Source organism: Podarcis bocagei, assembly GCF_964188305.1.
Source record: "Podarcis bocagei genome assembly, chromosome: 5".
Classification (NCBI taxonomy): domain Eukaryota; kingdom Metazoa; phylum Chordata; class Lepidosauria; order Squamata; family Lacertidae; genus Podarcis; species Podarcis bocagei.
The window spans coordinates 78,934,253-78,960,314 of NC_138129.1; the positions used below are offsets into that span (position 1 = coordinate 78,934,253).

At 42.4% G+C, this 26,062-nt stretch overlaps 1 protein-coding gene across 2 annotated transcripts in view; it reads left to right on the forward strand.

The window, feature by feature from the left end:
* ABCA4 (ATP binding cassette subfamily A member 4) overlaps nucleotides 1-26,062 on the forward strand; it is a 97,227-nt gene that overhangs the window by 56,506 nt on the left and 14,659 nt on the right. For both annotated transcript variants that reach the window (XM_081194921.1, XM_081194922.1), the window contains exons 17-31: nucleotides 1,138-1,342; nucleotides 3,262-3,360; nucleotides 7,620-7,835; nucleotides 10,350-10,527; nucleotides 13,910-14,041; nucleotides 14,731-14,870; nucleotides 15,671-15,808; nucleotides 16,349-16,542; nucleotides 18,469-18,559; nucleotides 19,380-19,585; nucleotides 19,880-19,928; nucleotides 20,984-21,210; nucleotides 22,485-22,609; nucleotides 23,529-23,627; nucleotides 25,118-25,307. In XM_081194921.1, the coding sequence (XP_081051047.1) occupies nucleotides 1,138-1,342; nucleotides 3,262-3,360; nucleotides 7,620-7,835; nucleotides 10,350-10,527; nucleotides 13,910-14,041; nucleotides 14,731-14,870; nucleotides 15,671-15,808; nucleotides 16,349-16,542; nucleotides 18,469-18,559; nucleotides 19,380-19,585; nucleotides 19,880-19,928; nucleotides 20,984-21,210; nucleotides 22,485-22,609; nucleotides 23,529-23,627; nucleotides 25,118-25,307 (2,289 nt within the window). The remainder of the gene's footprint in view (nucleotides 1-1,137; nucleotides 1,343-3,261; nucleotides 3,361-7,619; nucleotides 7,836-10,349; nucleotides 10,528-13,909; nucleotides 14,042-14,730; nucleotides 14,871-15,670; nucleotides 15,809-16,348; nucleotides 16,543-18,468; nucleotides 18,560-19,379; nucleotides 19,586-19,879; nucleotides 19,929-20,983; nucleotides 21,211-22,484; nucleotides 22,610-23,528; nucleotides 23,628-25,117; nucleotides 25,308-26,062) is intronic.

A 26,062-nucleotide genomic window follows, 5' to 3' on the forward strand; every position in this document is an offset into this window, starting at 1 on the left:
CTTGTATCTTCTTTAACAGAGGGAACCAGTTCGTCCCAGCTGCACTAAAGGTTTTCAACACCAAAGTAGCCCCAAAACTCCTGTATGGCATTCCATTATGGACTGGTACAGTTAGGCAATCGTTGGAATGCTTCCAATACAAATTTATGCACAAAATCCTGGCGCTGCCAAATTGTGTGCCATATACAGCCATTTGTCTGGAAACTGGACAAAGACTGCTGGAAACCAGAGCGTGGCTCACCACTATAAAATTACACCCTCGTTTGGCCAGGACACTCCATATTTACACCAGCTTTATGATCCCCACCTACGCAGAGCTCTTTCCCTCACAAGATTTAATGTCACCGTCTGCAGTTTTGCAAGGTAGATTCTCGAAAACCCCACTCTCTGAAATATACTGCCCTTGTGGCACAAAACAGGTTGAATCCATCAGACATGTTTTATTTTTATTGCCCATTTTATGCAAAAATATATTTGGCCCCCTTATCAAAGGAGGGGATTTTTCACACTGACTCTTCCAGGGTGTCTTATTTGCTGAACAGTTGTAGTAATGACATTGTGGAGAATGTGGCAAGATTTTTGAGTGACACTATTAAATTATGTCACCACAGGTCCTAAGAGCCATCTTCGTACTTCATGATGTCTGGACAGTTTTATCCTAAAGTATCTCCTACTACATTTTGTTAACTGTGTTGTGTTCTGATCCATGTATATGATGTGCTTTTTATGTCTATAAAAGAGATTGATTGATATTTGTGGGTGGGGAAATGGGGAGGGGGGATTTCACCAAATAATCTTTGTAGGGGGTTGAGAGGCAAAATTCTCCAACAATTTAGGGGTGCTTGAAAATGTCTTGGAAAATTGCTGTGATTTCCATTAGCTTAAAAACAACAATAGTGTTTTAATGTACACAGTTGTTAATGTTTATCTGTAAAGGGGGGAGGGGATAATGCAAATACACACACTCTGAAATTTAAAAAATTGGAAGATGAGTGGAGTGGAACATTCAGGAAAAACTAATCAAGGAAATCTACCCATCCCCTTTTCATTCCTTTGTCTGCCATATGTTCATTGCTAAGAGTTTCCCCCACCCCCATCAAGGTAACTTGACACCCCCCCTTCCTCTTCCTCTTCCAGAGCTTCCTTTCACCTGTGGCATTTGGGTTTGGTACAGAATACTTGTCACGCTATGAAGAGCAAGGCCTTGGGCTACAGTGGGATAACATCCGAACCAGCCCACTAGAAGGAGATCAATACAGTTTCTTGTTCTCTATGGAGATGATGGTTTTGGATGGTTTTATCTATGGATTGCTTGCTTGGTACTTGGATAATGTCTTCCCAGGTATGGCAATGTCTCTTCCCTGCCCATTTTAAATAGAGATAGCCTTATGGACACTGTTGCTGCTAAAGAGTGATTTTAATAGAACTGGATTTTAAAGTTAGAGCTTAACTAAACATTAAAATAAATCAAATAAATAGCATCTCAGAATGTTCAATGCCAACTAGTTGAAACCTAGTGCAAACACTAGGTCCTGTGGCTCTGTGTAGCTACCACTGCAGTTAATAAACATGATTATAGCCTTGAATATAAAATTTTGGTCCCTGTCCCTTACATTATGGTGTTTTGTCCCTGCTGTCAGCATTTTGGCAAATTATGCACAAGGGCAAAAGGGCAAAGGAAGTCTCAGGCCACTATTTGCAATTTGCCAGGAGAACGTATCATATGATCTTATATTCTTTTGCTTTTGTTCAGAAGAGTACAGTATATGGCATTTTAAGAAACTTGTCCTGCCGCATATTATATGTGTTCAAAAGCTAAAACAAAGCACCACAAAAGATCTTATCTGAACAAGGTAATCTCACACCTTACCCTTGATTTCCCTCTTATACGGGTTTCTAAAAATGACGCTGGTTACCACCGGATTGTTTTGGAGCCTTTCCCCTTCTGTAAAAAGACTTGTAATCTACTCCATTTTAAGGAACTTCAAAATAGCATTTTCATATCTTATCCATGGTGGAAGCAGATATAAGCTTCTCATTTCCTCGTTTACCAAACCCTCCCTATTTGTCCCACAAGGTAACTTTTTTTGGGGGTGGGGGAACGCCCACATGACATCATATATGACACAAGGTGCGAGGAAGATTAAGACACCACTGAGCTGCAGGGGGGTTGACTTGTCTGCACCTGCAAAGTTGTGTGTACAGTGTTTGTAAACTGGTTCTTGGGACTTGCAAAGCACTGCGCAGAGCTATGGAAGTGGCTACAGTTAGCTGACCATCTGCACAGGCAAAAATAGATCACCTATTGTCATTGTGGTGATTGGCTGGCTTGTGGTGGAAGGCGGGGAGTTACCCACCCCTATGTAAGGTCATCAAAGAAAAAATCCTTAGTACAGACACAGATCCAGCTTGCTATGTCTTGGTTTGGGTATGAGCTTCATGGGCTCTTAAAGATAGCCTGAAAGAAGAGGCAAGTTTTATGAGCCTAGGGATTAAAATCTGAGCTGGAAAAGAATTCCCACCTGATCCGCAAAACATCATCCCTCCCAGACCCCCCCACCCCACCCTTCCCGTTAAAAATGTACTGACTGGAAGCAGGAGCAGGCCAAAAGGAAGGAGGTGGTCTGTTCCTCCTTCTCTGGTGCCCTGCTACACAGCACACCAGGAGGATAGTTCTCTCAAGAGCCACCGACACTGCAGAAAGAGAATGAAATCTTTTAAGGCAGCTGGACAGTTTCATCTGCAGTGGCCCCTTAATCTTTGGAATTTGGAAATTAACTTTGAGGGTAGGATTTGCCCCCAGGAATCAAGTCACTTCATAGTGTAATGGAATGCAGAGTAATAGTTAGTGTAACTGATGATGTAGTGGCTAAGAAAGTGAGCTAGGAAATCCCTGTTTCAAACCTTGCCTTAGGCAGAACACATACTGTACAGGCTTTCACTGCCTGCTTATTAAAAATTCAACCAATCCCTGGTCTGGGGAATAGCTTAATTCCTTAATTAAATTGAGTTTCAGTTTTGAAAACAAAAGCAATCGGGAATGTGGTTATTCTCCCTCTGTCCCTTTCCCTCTGTAAAAAAACTTTACAGCCAAGACGGTGGTGGGTGGCTGTGCTTTGTTTGAACTTCTAGTGCACAGCAATGTTTGCTGCTAATGAAACATCAAGTAATTATTGCAGCGTAGGATTTGCATAGATGGGTTCTTCCCCATGGCAAAACACAAAGAGGTTTATGCACCCTACCAACTTGTTTTTGTTTCAGGAGACTATGGGATACCACGGCCTTGGTATTTCCCTTTCCAGCAGTCTTACTGGCTAGGGTCAGGGCACCCAAAGGCTGAGAAAACAACAACTGTGGATGGTGAGTTATGTGGAAAAACTGGTGTTCAGAAATAACTTGAGAACCGCTGATCCGTTTAGAGGCGAATGCTCTCTTGCATTCATTATGGGAGCCATTGTAAAGATTAGACACAGGCTTACAGTGGGAATCTTAGCAGGTGGCTTTGAACTCTGAGTGGCCCACTGTTATTAAAAGTGTTGCCGGAGAGCGAGTCGGGGTTCTGTCTGAAATCTTTCTAAATTATGCTGAGATTAACTGGCGGCCTGCAAATCATGTCTCTCTTACTGATCTGTCTGGAGATAGTTGACAAGGACTATTATGACAACTGCTGAAGGAAGTAGCATGATTCTGATGTTAACTGAGCTGGCACTGGAGTGACTCTGAACATCAGGTATAGCATTTCACTGTTCCTGGAAATATTCTGTAATCTCCCTTCCCTCCTGCCCCCCACCCCAAGTGAAACCATACTTCTGACGTGTCCCCAAACAAGGGCTAAAACTGGTCCAACACACAGATGTGACCAACGCTTTTGCAAGTGGTCTGAACTAAGCCTGATACTCAAAGACGACCCATGTTCCCTTTAGTCTTACGATATCTGTTTTCTCAACGCAAATATGTTGGAAGATCCAGGTCCTCTCTTTCTGATGCTGCCTTTTTTCAGCAGCAACCTGAGACTGGAGCAGACTTCTACAGACATGGAGAAGGATGCTCTCGCATCTACCAAGAGATGCATAATAGAAAGGCAATATGCTTCAGCCCATTTGAGATAGGCGTGTTCTTGCATCCTGACCATTTGGGAACTGGTCCACACATCCAAGATACATAGAGGCAGACTTGTTCCCTGCATTTTTAGCAAAAGCCTTCAAGAGACTTAACAGCATCTTAAAAGCAAACCATTTGTTATGACATAAGCTTTCATGGACTACAGCCCAACTTCATCAGATGTATGAAGTGTGAACCTGAGTATTTGTACATGTAGTTTCAAATGTATCATTGGTGATCTACGTAGAGCCCATGCTGGAAAACTGCACTTCCTTCCATTGGAGGTGGGCATGTACTTGGTTAAAGAGAGCCTCCCTCCTTAAAACAGCAACAACAGGTCACAAAATGGAGCTGCAGACACAGGGATCAGACCCAACTCTGCCCAGTGTCTACTCTGGCAACAATACTGAGATCATTCACATGATCATCTTCCATTGTGATATATGCCATCATCTGCCAGAAAGCCCTTCTGCAACAGGCCAGCCTCTTTGCAAAAGAATAAATGGGCAGAAGTCTGACATCAGAAACCGCGATATTGAAAAGCCAGTGTGAAAATTTCAAGCTTTAGCATGGCCAGCAATGGAGCAAAGGAACGTCAAACGAAGACTGCATTGTGAAACCACTGAATTACAACACACCAAGAGGTTCAGTGCTATCACTTATCGACTGAACCGAGACAAAGGATTTTGAGCACATTATATGTGTTAATTGACATATCAATGCCAGGATGTATTTGTTTTTTTCCGAATTACCACTGTTAATAACATAATTACCATCGCTTGTGCTTTTCTACATTTCATTTCCCTTTGACCTCATGGTTTACAATTATACCCCCCCCCAAAAAAAAAAAGAGAAATGATGCATATGTGTGTGTGTGTGTGTATATATATATATATATATATATACACACACACACACACACACACACACACACACACACACACACCTGTAACTGGATGATACTGCGTTCATTTAGCAAAGCATATGGCATGATAAATTTGATAACCTTTCAGGTGCTGATGCATCTGCATTCCTGGCTTGGGTTTAACTTCCTAGCAACATCTCATTGACACAGCACCTCTTCAGATTTCTGATACATCCAAGGAAGAACCTGGTCAGATGTTATGTCCTCCGTTGGGTCCCTGGGAATGGTCATATGAAGAATACTCTGGATTGTATGAACTGGCTGGATCTGCGTGCATGTTAAGGGTGCTAAACTAGTTTTCATTAAGAAAAACCTCCAATCATACAGCTCCACTGAATTATCAATGCTGTTGAAATCACTACTATGAGTCCAAGTGCCTGGAATAGATGCATAAACAACTCATTCCAGAATCCACAAAACCACAGTGACAAACAGTTGCTATACTACAGAGAAAGGAGGAAAAAATCTGTTATTTGCATGGCTGTTCTGTTTCTCGCTGCCATAGTACTTCACAGGCTATGACAGGCTGTTTGAATCTGGTTCTCAGCAGATGAAGGTACTTCTGGGCCAGCAGGAGGCTAATCCCCTCTGCAAACAACCTGAAACCTCTCCCACCAGCACCATCCCAGTCATGGCACATGCTAGGGTCAGAGCGGGAAAAGGGGCAGCAACATTGCCCCTCTTGGAAGCGGATTTGCTTTTGTTGCATTCTCAGCTGAAAGTACAGCTTTCCCACTGGATGTCCTGTGAGAGGAATTCAGAAGAACAGAGGATGCATCTGTTTGTTACTATTGACATTGCTTCTGTTTTCCAGCTTCCAGGATGCCACATATCAAAGCAGCCTTGCAAGGCTGTATACTACAAGGAATATTTAGGCAAAGCTTTTTAAGGCATTGATGGGTTGTGGGGGTAAGGTGGGCAGAACAATTAATGCAACTGCTACCTTTGTGCAGTAGGCTACATGCATTCACACAACAAACTCTCCTCCACCCAGGCAACGCAGAGCCATTATCAGAGTTAAAGGACATAATCCAGTAAAGCAAAAACACTCCAGGAGGGTGCGAGACAGGCCTAATAAGGAGTGAAGCTTGGGGAGAGTTCCAAGGGCCAGGTAGAGAAGCCTGGAGGGCCACATCCAGCCCACAGTCCTGACTTAGAAATTAGCGCACAACTGTTTGATCCTCTCTTTTGTCCTTTCAACATTTCTCGTTTGTTTTTCCATATATGTCATTGCTTTTATATATACAATTGCTCATATGTTTTTCCTGTAAATTGCTCTGGGATCTGTTTTAGGAAGCAATTCCTAAATGAAACAAGTAATCAGCAATAGCAGCATGGATCTTCATGTTGAGAGCATCAGCAAAGCCCACTGAAAGGCATTATTTTAAAAATGTTGCCAACTTCAGTTCAGCCTTTCTCCACCTTCAGTCCCCGAATAATGATGGACTACAACTCCCTTCATCCTTGACCACTGTTCCTGCTAGCTAGGGGTGATGGGAGTTGTAGTCCAACGACATTGGGGGACCCGAGGCAGATAAAGGCTGCTTTAAATCTTTTAACAACAGAGTAGCGCATCCATGTCATGTCCTTAGAATCACCATCTGCCTGGTGTTTTACGGCCTCACCTGGTTATTCGACACATGTCCTGGCAGCCCATAAAACACCTGTGTTAAACCTGTATCAGTGCAGGTGCCCCCTCCTACCATGGGACAGTGGCCACAAATACACTGATAGGGAAAATGCAAGAAGTGCTGTGACACTGGGAGATGAGGCAAGGGATTGGCTCACCTTGCCACTTGCGTGTAACAAGCTAACAGAGCAAGGACTTGAACATGACAGGAATGCAAAGCATACCCTGATCACTGAGGCAGTAAGTACTCTGTGAACACAATACATAGTGAAATAGGAAACACTCTGTAGTAGTAAGAATCACATCTAATTTAATATTGTTTTCTGAGTCTCACTTGCAGTCATTGTGATTTAGGAACAAAACTTCCTATTGAGAAGTTTTAAAATCTCTCATTTAAGGTCCTAGTCCTCTAGAAGAGCTGTAAAAAAAAAGATTTAAACCGCATAGAATGCTTCTCCTTAAGCTTTGTTAGGCAAGGGGCAAGAAGTTCCTGGCGTTTTGTAGTTTACTTAACAATTCTATGTATTTTAAAAGACCTATACCCAACCAAATGGCCTTCACTATTTAGGCATGTGCCTTCTGGTGGTCATGATATACACACACACACACACCACACACACACATAGAGTCTTCTGTTAAATGTTGCTGTTTAAATGAAACTTAAGATCACATCCGCACCATGCATTGAAAGCACGTCTAAATCACAGTACTTCCACCAAAGAATCCTGGGAACTGTAGTTTATCCCTCACAAAGCTACCTTTCCACCCCCTCTCAAAGAATTATGGGTATGGTAGTTTAACCCTCAAAAAGTTACACTGCCCAGCAACCCTTAACAAACTACAATGCCCAGAATTATTTGAGTGGGGAAGTATGCTTCAAATGTGCTATAAAGGTGTAGTGTGTACTCAAGACTGACAGCTGTGGTTGCCTTTTAAAAATGACTTGATTTCTGATTAACCTAGACAAAGGTTCAGAGAAGGAAGGCAGCATCAACATGAAGGCTGAAGAAGAAGAGATGAGAAAGTCCATGGCTGACGAACCCGACAGGGGGAAAACCCAGACAGACAGCCTGTTGAAGAAGGATGGTAAAGAAAACAAATGTAAACACAAAAGGAAACCAGAGTACATCGAGCAGGGGAAGCCTGAGGCAGAGGCAAAAGGCAAAGATGAAATGACTAGTAAGGAGAGAGAGAAGCGGAGTAATCGCAACTCTTTTTGTGTTATACATTTGAACTTTGATGTGTTTCTTTGTCGCCAGTTCGTTTGTCTGCCTATGTGGTGGTGTGTGAATAGCTCCAGGTGGGTGTGGCAGAGTAGAGGCATCTCACTTTATTGTCCCAGGAGGGCCAATTCCAACAAAACAGTCTGAAGAACTCTTCATTGGAGGTTGGCATACAAAACTAGCACAATCAGGGTGAACAGTTCACTCTAGCTTCCTCTCAGACATCTATAAACCTTTTTAAATGGGTCAGCATTCAAACATAGTATGTACACTGATGTGCTACAGGCCGGGGGGGGGGGGGACTTCTGCTTGATTCTCTTTGCTGTGCAAGCTGACCTTCTGAAGCAATATTTGGACACAGGGAGTCACCTTCTGCAGAACTGGAGTTTTTGCATTTGGTGAAAAGTTGGTGATTCAAGCACTGAGCACGAGCACACATTCTTTCAAACTTATTGAATGAAACCCCAGGTCATTTGGGTTCATCCTGTGTGATGATGGGTGAATGAAAGCAGGGGTCTTCCTTCAAAAAAGATCTAGCTTGTCAAGAAGCAAAGAACTCTTTACCGTATCTCCTCCTAGCACCTTGTTGGCTTATTCCCCAGATTGCTGCAAATCCCAAAACTCTGCAGAAGTTGGCCTGCCTTAGAATAAATAACTGACATTCCCTTTTCTAACCTGTGACCTTTAGGCAGCTTGTGTGATGAATGTGTTTTTGAAAAACACAGATTTGAAAAGAACATAATTCAGGATCCATTGAATTGAATTTCTTCTCAGCTTCCTTTATTGTATTTGGAATGGGGAAAAGCTAAATCCATGTCCTAGAAACTTTCATATATCTTTGTAGTATTAAATCCAAGGACTTTATGCAGCAATAGTGTCAGGAAACTTAAAAAATATCCTGCACAGATGACTGATGACTAAAACTAGCTATCCATGTTGCAGTGCTCCTTGTTTACTTGCAAAAAAAAAGTAATGAATTTTAAATTAAAATTATACTGATGTTCCACCAACACAAATACCTGCATTGAAAATGTATGCGCAAAACATCTTGTGTTCTCGTGTCTCCAGCCCATCATACGTGATTGAAAAGGCACTCTGGTGCCTTGCTATGTCAGCCTGAGTCTGGTAGCTTAGGGTGGATCCAAGCCTCTCTTCTTCCAAGTTTTGCCCATCAAACCTGAATGCTGAATATGCCATCAGAAGCCCTCATGAAGGCCTGGTTGTAAACCTGTGCCCTGTTAGGTCACTTCAGACTGCAAGTGGAAGGAAGGTTTTAAAAAAAAATAGGGTGGGAGAATCACATATATTTCTTGACAATACCTTATTAGTAGAAAGGAACATGCCTGGACTGAGTTGACTGCACCCTAACATAACTCTTCTGATCCTGAAAAGTTAAGTAAGCAAACCCTTATGGAAACTCCCCTACAAATCTTAAGGTAACTTAGATAAACACAAGTCAAAAGGCTCTTGATTTACATCATCTCAAATGCCCAAGGGGGTCGTTTACTTCAAAGGCTGTTTCTTTGGCCCAGAATTAAGCAAAATAAAACAGTCCCCATGGTGGCATTTAAAATGGCAGTCTTATGAGCTCAGTCTTCTGGATGGTCTGCATTCAGTGGGAAACCCAGGCCTTGATCTTTCCTCCTGCACAAGGGTGAGTTTCTCCCACCAAGACAAAAAGAAAACAATGTTATTCTAAACTCTGGTGATCTCATTCTGTTCCCTTTTTTGTGTGGGGAGGAGTGGAATATGGAAAAAAGAAAGTTGTTCAAGTGGACAGATGGATTGTTTACATGCCTGATTTTGTTGTCACTGCTGATAAAGGCCTCCTGCTGCTTTCTCCTGTGCACCATAAGAGGCCACTTTAAATTGCTCTGTGCCATGACCATGACTCTGTAGTGAACTATTGTGCCCAGTTGCTGGTCAGTTTGTGGACTGCGCTCCCCCGCACCCTCAGGGAGGTTGGGGGTTCAATTGGTGGCTGAAAAAAAAATGCCCTTTGTGTGTTTGGGAGGGGGAATTCTCAGAAATTACCTTCTCATAAGTCTCTTATCAGAAATTTTGACTTGGTTCTCAGCTTACCACATAGTTGGCTATACCGGCAAATGGAGCAATTTAAAGTAGTCCTAATATGAATATTCGTAATGGCCAAGGGCGATCCTCAGTGTGGTAGAAGGTCCATGAAAGCTTTGTCAGCAACAAATGCCCATGACCATTATTGTTAGCTCGGACCTGACAGTTTCTACAAAAATCACTGCAGGTCCAATTCTTTGTGGGCTAACCATGATGCAACCCAGGAAAAAAAAAGTGTACTGTTAGGGGGTCGGTAAACCAGAATGTGTTGCAATGCAACTGCTTCTTCTAATAATTATAATATGCTGTGTTTCTTAGAGCTGTAGTCACACACCTCTACAGCCCACCTCTGCAGTTGTTTCATTTTTTTTAATATTAAAAAAATCTTTCTTTCAAGCAAACTTGCACTTTGAAGAGGAGCCTTCTGGTCTGGTCCCAGGCGTGTGTATTCAGAACCTGGTGAAGATCTTCCCCGGTTGCTCTAAGCCAGCTGTTGACGGAATGACTATTACGTTCTATGAGGGTCAGATCACTGCTTTCCTTGGCCACAACGGAGCTGGGAAGACAACCACTATGTGAGTCAGTCTGAGATAAGATTATCATGCTGCTAATTCCATATATATTTTTTTCTTGCACTTGATACTCTGCCTTCCTTCCATCATGGAACCAAAGGTGGCAGACACAGTTCCCAGGTGGCCACCCATTCGGGCACTTAGCAGATCCAGACCTGCTTAGTTTCATCAAGATGCTGGCCTCTTATTCTATATACTAACATTACATGCATACACACGCACGCACACACACACACGCGCACACACACACACACTATACTTGCCCAGGTACAGGTTTTATGCATAGCCACCTTTGCTATTATTCTTAAGTTATATTAATAATTTTAGTTCACTGACAATAAGACAAAACTAGGTTGTAATGCCCTTTTTTAAAAGGGAGGGAGGGAAAAGAAGGTGTGGCTTGTAAAACTCCAGTTACAGATAAGAGTTGAAGAGTGAAGATACATTTCACACCTGTAACCTCAGCAAACACTTTCTGAAATGAAGTGCTACAGGTAGTATGTGTGGGATGGAGGAGGAGGGTAAACCTGCTGATAAGTGAGCTCCCGGTGGTTCAGAGTTGTCTCTGTATTCAGAAAATATTTGTGTATTTTTTTAAGCGTTCTCTGCAGACTTGTCATGTTGGCATTGGTGTGTATGCAGGTGTGATCATTTGGGCCTTGAGACTGTAATTTAGTTTCCAGTGCCCCAGTGGAGAATCAGCCATGATGGAAAGTTCAACCACTGCCACTATCATCACCAACAAACACACCTGAGAAGAAGAGAGGGGTTTCAATCTAGATATGGGACACTAACCACAACCAAATGCATGTAAAGAACAATCAAGGAAAGTGATTGACCCTCATAGATTCTCACTAAACAAACTGCTCTTTGTTTATCAGGTGATCTGGTAGTTTGCAGTAATCATCACATGATTAGTGAAGAGTAAGCAATGAACATAAACTTTTTAAAAAAATGTGCAGTGGGTTTGGGGTGTTTGGTCAGCAGAATCTCATTTAACGTTCTGAGCCAGAGAAGAACTTCTCGGGAAAATGGTATTCAATTCATAATAAAGCTGAGCATTCTAAAATGGACAAGCTCATGTGCTGAGCCAAGTAGTTACAAAATTCACTAACATCGCTAGAGATGACAGGAGGCTGAGCTTGCATTTATCTCTCTACTCTGATGCTAGTTCCTGTTAATTTCACTGAATGGTTCTTCATTTCACAAACAAAACTGAAATTCTCTGTGTGTGGCTCAAAAGACAGGCACAACAACCTTAAGTGCTTATTGCTGCTGACAATTATACTTGGGTATGCATAGCTAAGAACAATATGGAGGATGTGCATATGTGTGTGTGTTCCCCTCTAAATTGCATGCCAATTGTTGTTGTGCAGCCCAGGCACATAGTTAGGTATTGGGGTTTATTTTAATTTCTGCATGTATTGTAAATTTACATAGCCATATATTTTGTTTCCTGGAGCGGTTCTGGTTTTAGATACAGCAGTAAATATTGTTTAAAATGAAGGTAATCATCTTGTTTCCTGCAGAGGATTGCTCTTACTCTCCCATCTTAACTAGTGTGAATTATAAACATGGATTACCCTTATCAGTGATCACATTGGCTTGTGCGGGGGTGGGGGGATAATTCCAAGACCTCGGGAGAAGGAAATGCCTATCTTATAAAAGTGGAAGTAATAGGAGAAACAAAAGCAGATGTCTCTCTGGAAGAGCAGCATTTTTTCCCTGGGGTCAGGTCTTCTTAAATATGCTCAGAGAGACGGGGAGTCTTTAGTCTGAAAGAACAGAAAAAGCAATGAAGTCAGCAAAGTTGATATGCCCCTCGGGCCTAGGAGAGTTCCAGGTGCATTGTTTCTCAGGGGTCTGGACAAACATTTCCTTGGCTTTCGGTTTCTACTGCCCCCAGGTTTCTTCCTGAGTAGCTATTATATGCTGTGGCCAGGTCAATTTTTCAAAAACTGGGGACATTGCAGATCTGCTCCATCTTTCCTTTCTTGTCACTTTGCTTGTACTTTGGGGGTTTTCTGCAATATGAGCTGCACATTATGTTCTCTTGGGTTCTGTTCTTGGGCTAGAACAGACTTTATCTTTGCAAATGTGTGTGCCCCATCCCATGTTTGACAAGATCAATGGGGAATTCAGGGGTGGGAAGCGCTGAAAGGGGGGGAGGATCAGCAAGAAAAAGGCTGCTTCCCCTATCCTGTGCCTGCTTGTTGTCCCCCCACCCCCTGAGTGCCGCCACTCCAAGGGTAGAGATGGGGGAGAAATTAGATGTGGTTCACATTTTAAGGTGATACAACCCGATTTGCCCTTTCCAAAACAATGCAGGAACTGAAACACAGCCATCCTTCAAAATTCACACTTCTCTGAATTTTGCAATGTAGTTATTCATCCAAGCACTGTGTGCCAAAAATATATGTTTATTCTAGATAAAGAGTGCATAAAATGTGCATGTTAGCAACATGTTAGCATTTAGTTTTATGTGCATGGCAAAAAATAATAATAATTCAAAAGGGGGCAGGGTTCCAGGAAAAGTGACTTTGGAAATCCAATGTGTTTTGACTATATGCGATTTTGGCTTTAGGTGCAATACCTCAAAATATAACAACCGTGTAAATTGCGGGTTTCTGTAGTAGGCAAAATTGCACACAAATGTGTGCATATTAGAAGATATTCACTGGTGACTTTTCATTAAAAAATGCAGACTGGTGCAAAAAACTGAAAGATGAGTGCTGCAACCCCAGAGTCGTTCACGACTGGACTTAACTGTCAGGGGTCCTTTACTTTTTTTATTCCTATCCTAGGCCCAGTCAGTCTTACTTCCAGTTGCAGAGCCAGGATGAAATGTTTTTGTTTTAATTTTCCAAGAGTTGCATTTGCAAGGAACAGATAAACTTCCATTTGAAAATGCAAGTTATTTAATTTTTGACTAAAACCGTCTCAGTATTACAAGTGTTTCAGGTTCTGCCTACAGCCTCCTCAGATCTCATGTAAAGCCTTTTGTGAAAGAAAAAACAGAGCGTTATATTCTGATAGTTTTTATCAAAAATAAAACTTAAACCGTTTTTCTTTCAGTATCCCTTTAATGATATAGCTCAGCAGAACTAATAATAATGACTTAATGCTGTTCTCCCCCTATAAATGTGTGCATGTGTGTATGACTTGTTCTTATTCATTCTTAAGTTTAGATCCAGCAAGCAGATCTGTAAAGCCGCCTTTAGATTTGCATTGCATTTTTTCCAAAACGTGTCTATAGACAAAAGCGCCGCCTAGTGGTGTCCCAGGACATTATCTCAACTTTATCTGATATTGCTTTGTTTTTATTATTTTGTAAATAACAGCTGTATAATTACTGATAAACCTGTTTCTCATGTTGTTTGGCTAGGTCTATCCTCACCGGTCTGTTTCCACCTACATCTGGAACAATACTGGTTGGTGGGAAAGACATCCAGACAGACTTGGACTCCATACAGCAGAGTCTAGGCATGTGCCCGCAGTACAACATCTTGTTCAATCAGTAAGTGCTGCCAGGGATTTGCTTCAAGCTTGCTTCCAAGTAATGCGTTTCCCAACTGAAAGGCTGCAATTGTTCTGACTACCTGATGCAAGTCTTCTGTTCGCCTAGCAGATACACATTGATACAAGCAACCCCAACATGGAAGTGTGCTTGTGTTAGTTTTGCTCTGTGGTGATTATTTAGGCTTTAGTTAGGACCATAATTCACACTTGTGGGAATGAGCTTAGGCAAAATGTCAACACTGACACTCAAAAGGATTATATCATTCTGCAACTCAGAGGCGAGTTTGTGGGTGTTTGTTACCATTTTGAGAGAGGAAGAGAGCCAATCCCTTTTGAACCTGCAAAACTTTTTCTATGATGATGATGTATTTTCAGCAGACTGTTACTTCTTCTCCCCCTCACAAAATCTTCTAGGTTGTAGACAGAAGTGGTTAGAGAAAAGCTTAGCTCGGACATTATAGTACTGTATTCCCTTTTCCCTTATGTCGCCTCTGGATAAACAAGGTTTGCAGGCTTCTGAAACGTTTCAGAAACCTTGTACTGGATGAGCTTACAGCAGAGGCCTCTGTCAAACTGGCTTCAGCTCTCTGTGGGTGGAAGCTTTTGCGTCTTGTTTCTACAGTATAATAGTGCAACATGCTTTGTCTCTTTTGGCCAACTTAAAACAGCTCTGTTTCTTTTCTATAGCCTTACTGTTGCAGAACACATCCTGTTTTATGCCCAGCTAAAAGGGAGAACCAGAGAGGAGGCAGAATTGGAAATGAAAATGATGCTGGAAGACATAGGCCTTCCACATAAAAGGAATGAAGAGGCTCAAAACTTATCAGGTATCCAAAGGTTTGAACCCTCAAAGTCCTGTGTGCCTTTTTAGCTCTTGAATATTAACCATTCACTGCTGCCTCTGAGGGCAGAGTTAGATGCTCTGTTTAACCTCACCCATGTTCATCCCAGCACATACTGGCAAAATTGTAGTAAAAGTACAGTAGAAAGTAGAACAATGCATGATTAAATAGCTGGTATTTTTGCACCTCTTAGTGGCATGAGAAGCCCACCACCTGATGAAGCTACATCACTTTCTTTTATAACAGGGTCTTCCCCACATATGCTTTTGTTCACTGATACATAATAAAGGAGTATTCTCCCTCTGTGACTGCATGTTGTTTGCTTATCCTAAGGCTGAAAAGGATGTGATGTTCACACAGTCTGAGCCATTCCTGAGACTGGGATATTCTATACTCAGATATCTAATTTCTCTGAAAGATTGAAGAAAATGTGCTTTTGCTTTGAACCTATTTTGCATTTTGATGTTCTTTGTCGTTTTCTTTGTGAGCTGCTTTGAGTTATTTTATATGGTAAAGAATATAGCTTTTTAAGAAATCCCAAAGCAACAGCAGTGTTTTGCCTGTTGCATCAGAATCAGGCAGGAGTCTTGTGGCGCCTTGCATTCTTAACGCATTTATTGCGGCATAAGCTTTTAAGTGGTCTCTGGTCCACAAAAAGTTTATCCTACATTTAACATGTTAGCCTTTAAGTGCTAAATCGTCTGTTACATTAAATATTTGATTATTGCTTGTTGAGGAGGTCTCTTTCCTCTAGCTGACTCTAGCTGCTCTCTCGTTTTCCTTAGGCGGCATGCAGCGAAAGCTGTCCGTCGCCATTGCGTTTGTAGGCGAAGCAAAAGTGGTTGTCCTAGATGAACCCACTTCAGGAGTTGATCCGTATTCCAGACGATCCATTTGGGACCTCCTGCTGAAGTATCGTTCAGGTAATTTGTCCTCAGGATGAAAAGCTTCTTGATGATGTAAAGATAGCAGTCTCTCTCTGTGTGTACACACAGAAAAAGGACCATGAATTTCAGACGGAGCAGACTGTGCTTGATCTCTCACTGTCTAAGGCTGCAATTTGTGCTCCATCTACCTGTTAATAATTATACATTCTTTCTGAAGACCTATGAAGGAATCTCCCCATTCAAATGAAAAGGCAGCAAAGATTGACAGATTATAGGGTGCACTGAGTATTGACAGATATATGTGGTGCACTGAGTATCTGTTTTGGCTAAATTCAGCAGATTAGTTGTTGATTGTTAGTAGCGGTGACAATGCTTAGATGGTTTTTTTTCCACCTTGGGTGGGTGGAATATCTGCCCCAGCCTCTCAGCTTTACATAATTGTCCCATGTTATTGACTGTCAAGCTTTTGCAAGCTAAACTCCCTAAGGTTATTAAGTAATGTCTGATTATATAATAGAGAAGAGGCCTGCAGCCAGTGTTTTCACAGGTGATTTACTATTTTTTGATCCCATTTAGGGAGAACCATCATTCTGTCTACTCACCACATGGATGAGGCAGACATCCTTGGTGACCGGGTTGCTATCATTTCCCAGGGAAGGCTGCACTGCTCAGGATCCCCTGTTTTCCTAAAGAATTCCTTTGGCACAGGCTTCTATCTCACCTTAGTCCGCAAGATGAAAAACATCCAAGACAGTGGAGGAAAGGAGGCTGTAAGTGTTTGGCACCATTTTGCACAAGTAACCTGTAAGCATTATTCATCCCCCAATATTCAAATACAAATACAGTACACTGCGAGTGACATTTTATTTGTATACATTCTGCCTAAGGGTGGGAAGGAACAAGAGGCACCTTGATTAATTAGGGACAGGCAATTGTTCAGAATTCTCTCCAGCTCTGCACCCTTGAAGGTTTGCCAGTGAGGTTCTATAATTCCTACTCCATTGACACCATAGAACGCAGGGCAGTTGAGGGGAAGGCTCTCTAGTGTTGGGACAGAAAAAGTGGGTGACAATTGGGTGGAGAGGGGAAGCTGAAAATAAGGAGATGATAATATGCTGAAAAAAGACTATGCAGCTCTAACTCAGTGTTTTTAAAACCTAAAAGTCTAAAATAAAGAACAAGAAATGCTATGATGAAACCGGTCCATAATCTGAAAGTTCCTATGTGTAAACCAGAAGCTGTTTCTGAGCAATAAAACAACTTACCTTTCTTTGTAATGTATTGGTTGTTAACAGTGATTAATTAATCGGCTGTGTTAGCCGGTTTAATGTATCATATAAAGAAAGCTCATTCATGTTAGACCAGACAGTGAATTCTAGTCTGCATCTCCTCAAATCATTTTGCATGCCAAAATGATGGGGGGGGGTCGTCCATGAGGAAAAGTTGCGGCATTTGAGATTTTTTTTAGTTTATAGAAGGGGAAGTACAGTGGTACCTCGGTTTACGAACAGCCCTGTTTATGAACTATTCGGTTTACAGACTCTGCAAAACCGGAAGTAGTGTTCCGGTTTGCGAACCTTACCTTGGTCTACGAACGGAAGCTGAATGGCAGAAGGGCACTGGCGGCGGGAAGCCTCATTAGAGAAAGCACGCTTTGGTTTAAGAACGGATTTGGTTTAAGAATGGACTTCAGGAACGGATTAAGTTTGTAAACTGAGGTACCACTGTAAGAGATATTTATAAGATTATGTAGGGCGTTGATGAATTGGATAGAGAAAAGTTTTTCTCCGTCACTTATGACACTAGAAGAAGAAGAAGAGGAGTTTGGATTTGATATCCCGCTTTATCACTGCCCGAAGGAGTCTCAAAGCGGCTAACATTCTCCTTTCCCTTCCTCCCCCACAACAAACACTCTGTGAGGTGAGTGGGGCTGAGAGACTTCAAAGAAGTGGGACTGGCCCAAGGTCACCCAGCAGCTGCATGTGGAGGAGCGGAGACACGAACCCGGTTCCCCAGATTACGAGTCTTAACCACTACACCACACTGGCTCTCTAGAAGTCGTGGACATGCAATGAAGAGGAAGGTTGGAAGATTCAGGACAGAAATAAGGAGAGCTTAATTGAAGAGTGGAACTCGCTGCCACAGGTAGCAGAGGTGGCCACGAATCTGGATGGCTTTAAAAAAATGATAAGATGAATTCATGGAAGATAAAGCTATCAATGGCTGGACAACATGGGCCATTGGCCTGATCCAGCCGTCTCGTCTTATGTTCTCATGTCCTCACTCATAATCAAGAACAGCGTACATTGCAGTACCACTTGAATACAAAGATTACACAAGCCCTTATTATTCTCCGTATTTATTTGTTTTTCCCTCTTAAGGTTTACAGCTCACCTTTCCACCATTGTCCGTAAGGTAATTTTAACGATTGCATGTGACTTACGATAGGGCAGCCTTGAACTGCAAAATACAAGGAACACTATAAAAGGCATGCCTACAAAATTGCCAACTCCCAACCGAAGTATCAAGCAGTTCCCAAGAATAGCTGGTTCAACAAAGGTTGAAAACAATTATTTGGAAAGCCTGATCAGCAATCATTCCTGATAAACACTATACTTAGCGCGTATTATGATCACATTGAAGCTGATAATGTGACTTGTTCCTCGTTCACCTTCCTCTTGCTTATCTGATTTTAGACCTCTTGCAGCCTGGGATCCAAATGCTCATGTTCCTGCTCCAGCTGTGTGCCCACAAACAAAGCCGAAACTGTGGAACAGGAACTGGATGGTGAGAACAGGGTTTGGCCGACTTGTTCATTGCACAACATTATGATAATGTTTACTGAGTTACTTATACCTTCATGGGCCATAACTATGATAACTAAATGGAGTGTCCATGTTCAGAGGCAGCTGGGACAAACAAACCGGGAAGGGCATTCATGCCTTGCTTGTGCCCCTCTTAAGAGGCCTCTCTGAGGTGTCATCCTCGGAAACAGGATGCTAGGTGGATCCTTCTTCTGACCCAGAGGAGATCTTCCTGTGTTTTTCTTTATACCCTGCAGGGGTGCCAACGAATAAAACATGGGGGAGGGCAGGTAAGTCCTGCCCCACATAATGGATCACAAGATGCAGCACACACACACACCATTCAAATGGCAATGCCCATCAACTTTGGGGGCTCCAAATATTTTATTGAGGGGGGCAAAGGGACCTTGGCTCCAAGGAGTTGGCTCCTATGGTGATTAGTCTCTAGTAAGTGTCTACATGTACTGTGTATCTTGGGAGGACAGCCCTTCCTAACTGGCTTGTTGAAATTCAAACAATTGTCAATCCAGTATGGCGTAGTGATCTGTGTCAGACTAGGATGTGGGAGACCAGGGCTCAAATCTTCACTCATTTATGAAGCTTACTGGATGGCCTTATTCCAGTCATAACCTTCAAGACCTAGCTTGTATCACATGGTTGTTACAAGGATAAAATGGGGAGGGGGAGAAGAACAATGGAAGGCACCTTCAACTCCTTTGGGGAAAGGTCGGAAGCAAGTAAATACTTAACAAACAAGCAATTTGCCATTCATTTTTCCCAAACTCTGTTCTGCATCTTTGCAGGTGATGTGAATGAACTAAATGAACTGATCCACCACCATGTTCCAGAAGCCAAGTTAATAGAAAGTATTGGTCAGGAACTTATCTATCTTCTACCCAGTAAGAATTTCAAACAGCGAGCATATGCCAGTCTCTTCAGGGAATTGGAGGAAACCCTGGCAGATGTGGGACTCAGCAGTTTTGGGATCTCCGACACGCCCCTTGAAGAGGTTGTTAACTTTCTGGAGTGTTCTCGCTCTCTGTCCCGCCCGTCTTTTCTTTCATAATTTTGGGTGGACGTTTATACCCCATCAGTAATAAGATTTTTGTAAATATTAAGCATGTGTCTGAGTTCTTAAGAGAACAAGAATCCTATCTGGATTTATGGGGAGCTAATGGTACAGTAGGGTCTACTGTTTTCCAGTAAATTCAAGCTCTTCGCCTATGTTACTGTGGGGCAGAGGGAAGAGGATGCTCCAAGACCCTCATGTCCCCACGGAACAATTTATGCATCTCTCTTGCAGGTTTTCTTGAAGGTTACAGCAGAGGCTGACCCTGGAATACAGAATGCAGGTAAACTCTCTTGTCATCTAGTACCATGCTAAAAAGTTGATTTAAATATCTGCCACATCTTAATAGACTTCTGATTTGAAAACAAGAGGGGAGGGGCTGTAGCTCAGTGGCAGAGCAACTGTAGAAAGTCCCAGCTCCATTCCCTAGAAGGATGCCTTCTTACATCCCTAGCCATTGGTAGGGTGGGGATAGGGAACTCCAGACCATTATGATCTTAAGCTATGGGTATGTTTTTCTAGAGGTTCCCATGGTGAGGGCATTCTTCAACAATGAAAGGATTAGGGAACCTATTTGAGCATCGGTTCTAGGTCCAGTGGGGCCATGCTTTTATTTTAACCATAGCGATGCAAATCCAGAATCAAATAGATGTAGTTCATCAGCTCACAAACTGATGGAAAATGGGAAAGACATGGACCAGTACAGTAGGCATTTGCTGAGTTTATTTTCTATTAGATCTGTTAATGTTTCCTGCTGTAAGTGTAGCTGCACTATTATCATGCCACTTTGGAAGTGGTGTTTTCTAAACAATCAAACCCTGGAGAAACTGAACAGTTTCATGAATGGCAGGGCAAAAAATGTAAATGTAAATGAAGCAATTGGCATGGCATCTTTGATCTGCAAACTTTTTTTTTTGTATATAATTTTTATTAATTTTCCAATAAAAACAAATTTATAACACAATTAAACATTAGGAATTCATCACACGTCTTTTTTCTTTTAGACTTCCATCAACATGTCTGATAATTTTCCGTAGTTATTACATATCTTCACATTTCTTCATTTATATTGCACTATGTATATCTTATCTTACCATATTATTTAAACAATATTTCTACCAAACCTTCTTACAGAGCTTCTTAGAAACTTACAAACATTATATCATTATCACAAATATTTTTAATATATTCTGTAAATTTATTCCATTCCTCAGTGAATCTTTGGTCCCGTCGGTTACGAATCCTCCCTGTTAATCTGTCCAGTTCTGCATAATCCATTAATTTCGTTCTCCATTCTTCAATCATGGGCATTTCTTCTTGTTGATCTGTAAACTTTAGGAGCTGCACAGGAGAACGGTGCTGCTGGACAAGAAGAGGGAGCCCACCAGACTGCTCCAGCAGCCAATGGCACTTCTCGGATGCCTGTGGCACAGGGAGGGGATGGGAGCGGTGGGAAAGGATCAAGGCAAAACAAAGGTTGCCAACTTACCTTTCAGCAGATCAAAGCACTTTTCATCAAACGATTCCACCACAGTACGCGTAGCTTTAAAGACTTCCTTGCTCAGGTATGTGCTCCTCCATTACAGTCACAAGGGCTTCTTCCAGGCCCATGTGGTGTGGGGGGGGTAGCCCGGTATACTGCCCCCATTTTTCAGAGGGCTAAGCTGGCCAGCGCCTCCCCCCCCCGAGGGGGGCTTTTTTGTTTGAGTTTATAACTTTATTCTAACAAGCCTCCTGCTCCGGGCCTCACACAAACTCTGCGCATGCCTGGTTTCTTCCATATGGCATTCACAATTATACACACCTGCATTTATAACAGGCTTAAGGGGAGAAAGAAGTACAATCTTATTGTAAAAGCACCTCACTACATTATAAGCCTATCGCTGGGCTGTACTTAAAAATGCAGCCCAATAAACCAGATCCTAAAACGTTCTATCCAGATACAAATCAGGCTAAAGCCAGCTACTGTCAATTAATTTCATTGGGTGTATACAGTCTACAACAAATTATACCAGGTCTTCAGAATTACCCAGAGAAGCATACATACGTACTTCCAATAATTTGCTATTGACATCAGGGTGATGATATAAATTCTGCTATCAACTTGCTGCACATTTTAATAACAGTAGCCAAGAATGTAGCTGTTTTTGTTTTTTAAAATGATGCGATCTTAGAACAAAGCCATCCACCTGAGTAGGTGGCCTATTGTCCTTTATTGTCAATGATGCATCCCATACAATTAAGAAAACAATATGCTTCTGTAAGAGAAACCCAACTGAGCAAGTTTGATTTGGGTGGGGAACAAGGTATCCAAATACAGACAAAAACTGAGAACAAAAAAAGTCATATTCCATAGTTACTGAAAACTCCACGTATCCATATATGTGGAGAGGCCGTAGCTCTGGCAGAGAGCACATTGATTTGTGTGCAGAAGGTCCCATTATAAACCGTACTGAGCTTGATGGAGCAATGGTCTGACTTGTGAAGAGGGGTCTTCCTCTGTTCCTACATTCTTATAATCTATGTTCCTACATTCTTATAATCTCTAGTTATATACTAATATGCTATTAGCATAATGTGCTATAGCATAATACTGTATGCTATTAGCATATGCTGCCATTCTCTTTAAATTTGGGAGGCTTAAAGAAAAACATGAGTTATAAAATGCGGATTTGACTCTTATTCTTTGATGTATGACATGTTGTGTTATCTGACCTATGTGGACTTCCAGCACAAGTGTCCACTGTCAGTGCGCTTGTGTGTTATCTGAGTGGTACTTAGATACCGCTGGTGTGCTGTGAACCCTGCTGGTGGCTGACATTTTCCATATTGCCTACAGATTGTTCTACCTGCTAGCTTTGTGCTGCTGGCTCTGATACTTACAGTAATCATTCCTCCATTTGGTGAATACCCCAGTTTAACTCTCCACCCTTGGATCTATGGGCACCAGTTCACTTTCTTCAGGTCAGAGAAGACCTTCCTCGCTCGTTCCTAGATAGCACTTGTGGTGCCTTGTTGCTGAGTGGATTCTAGTTCCCTGCTGCTTCATTCCGGTTTAAATCATGCAAATGTAGTCCGTAGTTAGCTGCTGAAGTCATTCTCAGACTTTTTCAGATCACGACTGATCTTTTCTCCCAGCCTAGATTTTGCATCTTCCTCCTGGCTAGCTAGCGTCATGTTTATGGCATAACAATAGCACTGCACTACCTTCTAGGATTGTTGCTAATTCAGTAGACCCATTAAAATGCCGTGTGTGCAATTTCTGCTTTGTTTGAGATACTTTGGCTTCTGTGTAATGAAAACAAGACACTGGGTTTGCTGCTCAATATTTTTCTTTTTCTGTCCATCCGCACTGCTCTAAATAGCTAAGTGGTGCAGTGTCAAAAATATGCAGATAGGTGATGTCTGGGTGAATGTGAATGCTTGTCACTTATGGCCAGTTTGTATAACCTCAAACATGGAAAAACCTGTGGGCACACACACCATATTGATGTGTGTCACTTGCATACATGTGTGTGCTCCATTTCCGTAATTTTTCCACCTGGAAAGCAGGATGGAAAGATTGTATGAAACCAGTACAAAATACATACAGACTCTCTGAACCAGCCCAAAAACTATTGTCTTCTTGTAAGCAAGGAATGCATGCGTGTGTGGTTTTCACTTTGCATTTAGAAATCAGTGCCTTGGTCATGGGTCGAAAATGCCCTTGTCCTTCCTATAATCCTTTTACACTTAGTATGCCTTATCCTACAATGGGCAGTTGATCATTAACATATCCTGTGGCTTGACCCTACCTGTGTGATCAGCCGATTTTCATTCGCCACTGTCTTGCTTCTGCAGTCAGCATCTTTTTATAACCTTAAATCTCATCCAATCTCATTAGCAATGAGCGGCCTGGCAGCGAGCAGATGGTTTCTCTTATTGACGCCTTCTTAAATAAACCGGGATTTGGAAATCGCTGCTTGAAGAGAGAGACCCTTCAGTAAGTCACTTTGTTCTCTCTACTAATCTAATCTATTCAATTGCAGGTGGCATCAGTAGTGCTTGAAACAGTAGGGAACTGGTCTCAGAAGTTTCCCAGCCAGTGATAATCTTGAAGAATGTTGTTGTCACCAGTGACAATACTGTGGATTTTGTCTGTTGGTGTAATTACTTTATTTCCAAATTTGTAAACTGCTTTTCACCATAGAAGGTCACAAAGCGGTTTACAGAACAACCATGAAATAAATTCATCAATCAAATAACATGGTGAGATTACTGGGAACCAGGCAGAGGGCCTTCTTGGTAGTGGAGCCTGCCTGTGGGAAACCCTCCCATCAGATGTCAAAGAGATACAAACTTCCATAGACATCTGAAGGCAGCTCTGTATTGGGAAGCGTTTCGTGTGTGATGTTCTGTTGTGTTTTGTATATTCTGTTGGAAGCTGCCCAGAGTGGCGGGAGAAACCGAGTCAGATGGGCAGTGTGTATATATATAATAGTACAAACCTAAAATAAGCATAATGCAATTTACTTAAAATACCTCCTGTCATAAAAAGTGCCTAAAGTTCAGCAGGTCAAGGGGCCTTTCTGATCTCAGCTGTGAGGGAGTTCCACAAAGTCAGACCCACAATTGAATTCATGTCTCTTGTGCTGTGTACAGAAACACAGCAAAGCACCCCAAATTTAAGAGAATAAAAATATGAAATACAAAGAAAGGAAAGGTTCTGTGTAAGGACTTTGGGGTTGCTCCACACATGGGTTGCCTCCACAATATCTATTGGTGTCCACAACAGCTCCATTAATGTTAAAATGTGCCCCTTGGCTCAAAAAGTTTGAGAATCCCTGGCCTAGATGTGCCCCAAACAGGTTAACTGGTGACAAGTATGGGCTTGTAGTATAAATAGCCCTTTAGTTACAGAATAGGTGATTAGGACTGGGTGATGTATTGATACACCGTCCAAAATTGGTTTGAAGTCCACATTGTGGTAACAGTTTTGTAACATTGGACATGACGATATATCACAAATCACAACGTGTGCCTGTGCTATGTAAAACATCATGATATGGGGAAAATCATGAAGCCAGTCATCACTGCTCTCATGATTCTTGTCGTGCCCGTTGCTCTGTACTATACAATACCAGTTGCAACAATATTTTAAATAAAAATGGATCCGTTTTAGACTAAGTAGTAGCAGTTGCCAGAACATTACCCCATTCACCTCTACATAACTCCATCCTTGTTTCAGACATTGTGATATAGCGCAATGTTTAGCTCGTGATACTGTATATCATGAAGTTGAAAACCTGACATTGCTCAGCCCTATACTTGATACATGGAGTTGGGTTTGTAATGTGTTTAAGGAAACTGCTCCTTTTTAACGGTTGGTACTGTAAAGGTGAGATATATAATTGCAAGTTTTCCGAGATCTAGCATGGCCCGTTTGATATTAACATTGCTAATGAGATCACCTGTGCTCGTCTCCTTGTGTAGGAACTACCCTTGCGTTAATGCATCAACTGCCTGGAGGACACCGGCTGTCCCTTATAACATAGCTGCCCTTTTCCAAACTAATATGTGGCATCCCCAGAACCCCTCACCATCCTGCAAATGCAGTACTCGGAAGAAACTCACCATGCTACCGGAGTGTCCTTTGGGAGCTGGAGGACTTCCTCCCCCACAGGTAAGAATGATTGCTTGGTTGCCATTTACCTGTTTGAAGCACTGTGGCTGCCACTGAATTGGTTTCAGGTGGATTGAAAGTACCGTATTTTTCGCTCTATAGGGCACAATGGCCGATAGGTCGCACCTCGTTTTTTGGGGGGGAAATTTTTTAAAAAGAACAGGCTGCTATCCGCAAGCCTTGCGAGCCCGGCGGGAACTCCCGCCGGGCTCGCAAGGCTTGTGGACATCTGCGTGAAGCACGGGGTGCGCTCCAGGGCGCGCCCCGTGCTTCGGGCTGCAGGCTGCTGCCCGCAAGCCTTGCGAGCCCGTGGGCACTCCCGCCAGGCTCGCAAGGCTTGCAGATAGCTTCCTGAAGCCTGCATTTGCCCCATAGGACGCACACACATTTCCCCTTCATTTTTGGAGGGGAAAAAGTGCGTCCTATAGGGCAAAAAATACAGTACAGTATGCTAAAACACACACACAAACACACACCAAATTTTGCATTTACAGTACATTTGTGTTTAAAGGTAAAGGGACCCCTGACCATTAGGTCCAGTCGTGGCCGACTCTGGGGTTGCAGCACTCATCTCATTTTATTGGCCGAAGGAGCCGGCGTACAGCTTCCGGGTCATGTGGCCAGCATGACTAAGCCACTTCTGGCGAACCAGAACAGCGCACGGAAACGCCGTTTACCTTCCCGCCAGAGCGGTACCTATTTATCTACTTGCACTTTGAGGTGCTTTTGAACTGCTAGGTTGGCAGGAGCAGGGA